We start from the raw sequence: 1,954 nt of genomic DNA on the forward strand, positions 1-1,954 counted from the left end.
CTTGAATGTCTTCGACCTCGGCTTTTTCCGTGCGATTCAATCCCTTCAAGATCGGAACTGCTCACGAAGCATGGTTGACATTGTGGACAATACGGAGCGTGCGTGGAGCGATGTTGACCCGGCGACGTTGAATGCCAACTTTTTGACGTTGCAAGGATGCATGATGGAAGTGATTCGTTGCGCGGGTGGCAGCAAATACAAGATACCACACATGAAGAAGGCCGTGCTCACTGCGAAAGGTCGCTTGCCCTTGTCGATTGAAGCGGATGCTGGCGTTGTCAACGCCAGTATGGAATTGTTATGTGAGTATTACTTGTCTACAGTCATCTTAGAATTGGCGAGCGAAGTGGCGAAGACCTTGGAAATGAGCGATGTCTGCACGGAGCTTGAGCGTCTGGATGTCGTGGAAGATTCCGATGATGAAGAACTTGACATACCATCGGTACTTGGATTAAACATTTGAAATATATGTACTTGATTTTTGTATGCGAAATATAGTGTTTTTTCTTCAATCCACTGTTGCACGTTTGGAGCAATAAAACCGGGACAGAGGTAGTAGATATATTTCAAATATAAATCTAAATGCATGGTAGGAAAATACCGGTATAATTCGAGCACTATTTTATAGTGATCTTAAAAGTCATAAAACAACTGAATATATTGTTTGTAGTGGATTATTGCGAGCAGTCATAAAAGTCGGAATGACGGGTTGTGATTTTTTAAATCTCGAACAGCGCGTGTATCTTGATTTCTGTTATGAAGAATAAAATTATGCACAATTTATGTTTATTTTATTGCAGTTCGCGATTTCTATGCTGTTCGCGACTTCGATGCGTTTCCTTTGTAGATTCGTGTAACCCCTGCCTCCTTCTTTGGCGTACGTGTGCTGGCAGAGGGTACAACGCCATCGCCCAGTCGTTTCGTCGTTCGAGTCAGTGATAGCAGAAAAGAAGTACCTACTACACTGCTCGGGCGAGAACTTGGGTGCGGTTGACTTGCCTGAAAGAAAAGTGGACATCATCGAGAGTCTAACGGTGTAAATGATGATTATTAACATCCAACAGAGGCCTTACGAACTAACAGCCGTGCTAATGACTGGCTACTAACTAACTGTAAGCAATGTGGTCGGTGGTGTTATTATGTGACAAATTATTTTTATGCATTGTCAAATCGAGTCAAAATACATAGTGCATATTTGTTTCAATTCTCGAAAATACATTATGCATAATACTGTACTGTACCCCTAAATATTTATGTTTTATGCATTATTCTATTTCGACCCCTGCATGGCGGCACCGGCCACGGGAAGGCAATCAGGCGGCTGGTTTTATGTCTAAACTCGCACCTGATGACTGCACCTCTTATTAAACCTCACTAGACGGCCCAACGTACGGGCCTCTCCCACCTAGTCAACTGGCTCCATAATTGTTCGATTTCCTCGACTTGGATCTCGCTTTCAGCTCCGTGTGAACCCAGTGGGAAGGTGCAAAAGCCAGGGGGAACACCGGGTGGTTGCGGGTGAAACGGAAAGTGAATTAGCTTAGCTACCAGTGAGAACAACTGGCTCTAAAGGCTAGACGGACTAGCTAATGGCTAGCCAATCAGGACACGGCATCCTATTGATGTACCATGGATACGGCTGGCTATCTACTATCTGAGGAAAAGCCTCTAAAAGGCACAAAAACCTCGTACTATCAGGACACGGCATCCTAATGATGTACCGTGGATATGGTTGGCAATCTACTATCTGAGGAAAAGTCTCTAAAAGGCACAAAAACCTCCTACTAGCTGCAGCCAATGCTGCTACCTGAGGCTTCAGGGCAGTGGTGATGTTCATGACAGAACAGGGTGTTCTGACTGCCTCCCAACAACTCCACGCACTGTCACCGGAATCAGGTGCCCATAGTGCAGCAAGAGGCTGGCGGTTAGACTCAGTGAGCGTAACCACCTATGG

The 1,954-nt window shown here is 45.1% G+C and overlaps 1 protein-coding gene across 1 annotated transcript; it reads left to right on the plus strand.

The window, feature by feature from the left end:
- Positions 1 to 70: 70 nt before the first annotated feature.
- H257_07759 (hypothetical protein) lies at positions 71 to 463 on the plus strand (the record flags this gene model as incomplete). The annotated part of the gene is made up of 2 exons (XM_009833392.1): positions 71 to 287; positions 333 to 463. The coding sequence occupies 2 exons, from the start codon at positions 71 to 73 to the stop codon at positions 461 to 463; spliced, it is 348 nt and encodes a 115-aa protein (XP_009831694.1).
- Positions 464 to 1,954: the final 1,491 nt, after the last annotated feature.

The sequence above is a fragment of the Aphanomyces astaci genome (assembly GCF_000520075.1).
Source record: "Aphanomyces astaci strain APO3 unplaced genomic scaffold supercont1.16, whole genome shotgun sequence".
NCBI classification, from domain to species: domain Eukaryota; phylum Oomycota; class Saprolegniomycetes; order Saprolegniales; family Verrucalvaceae; genus Aphanomyces; species Aphanomyces astaci.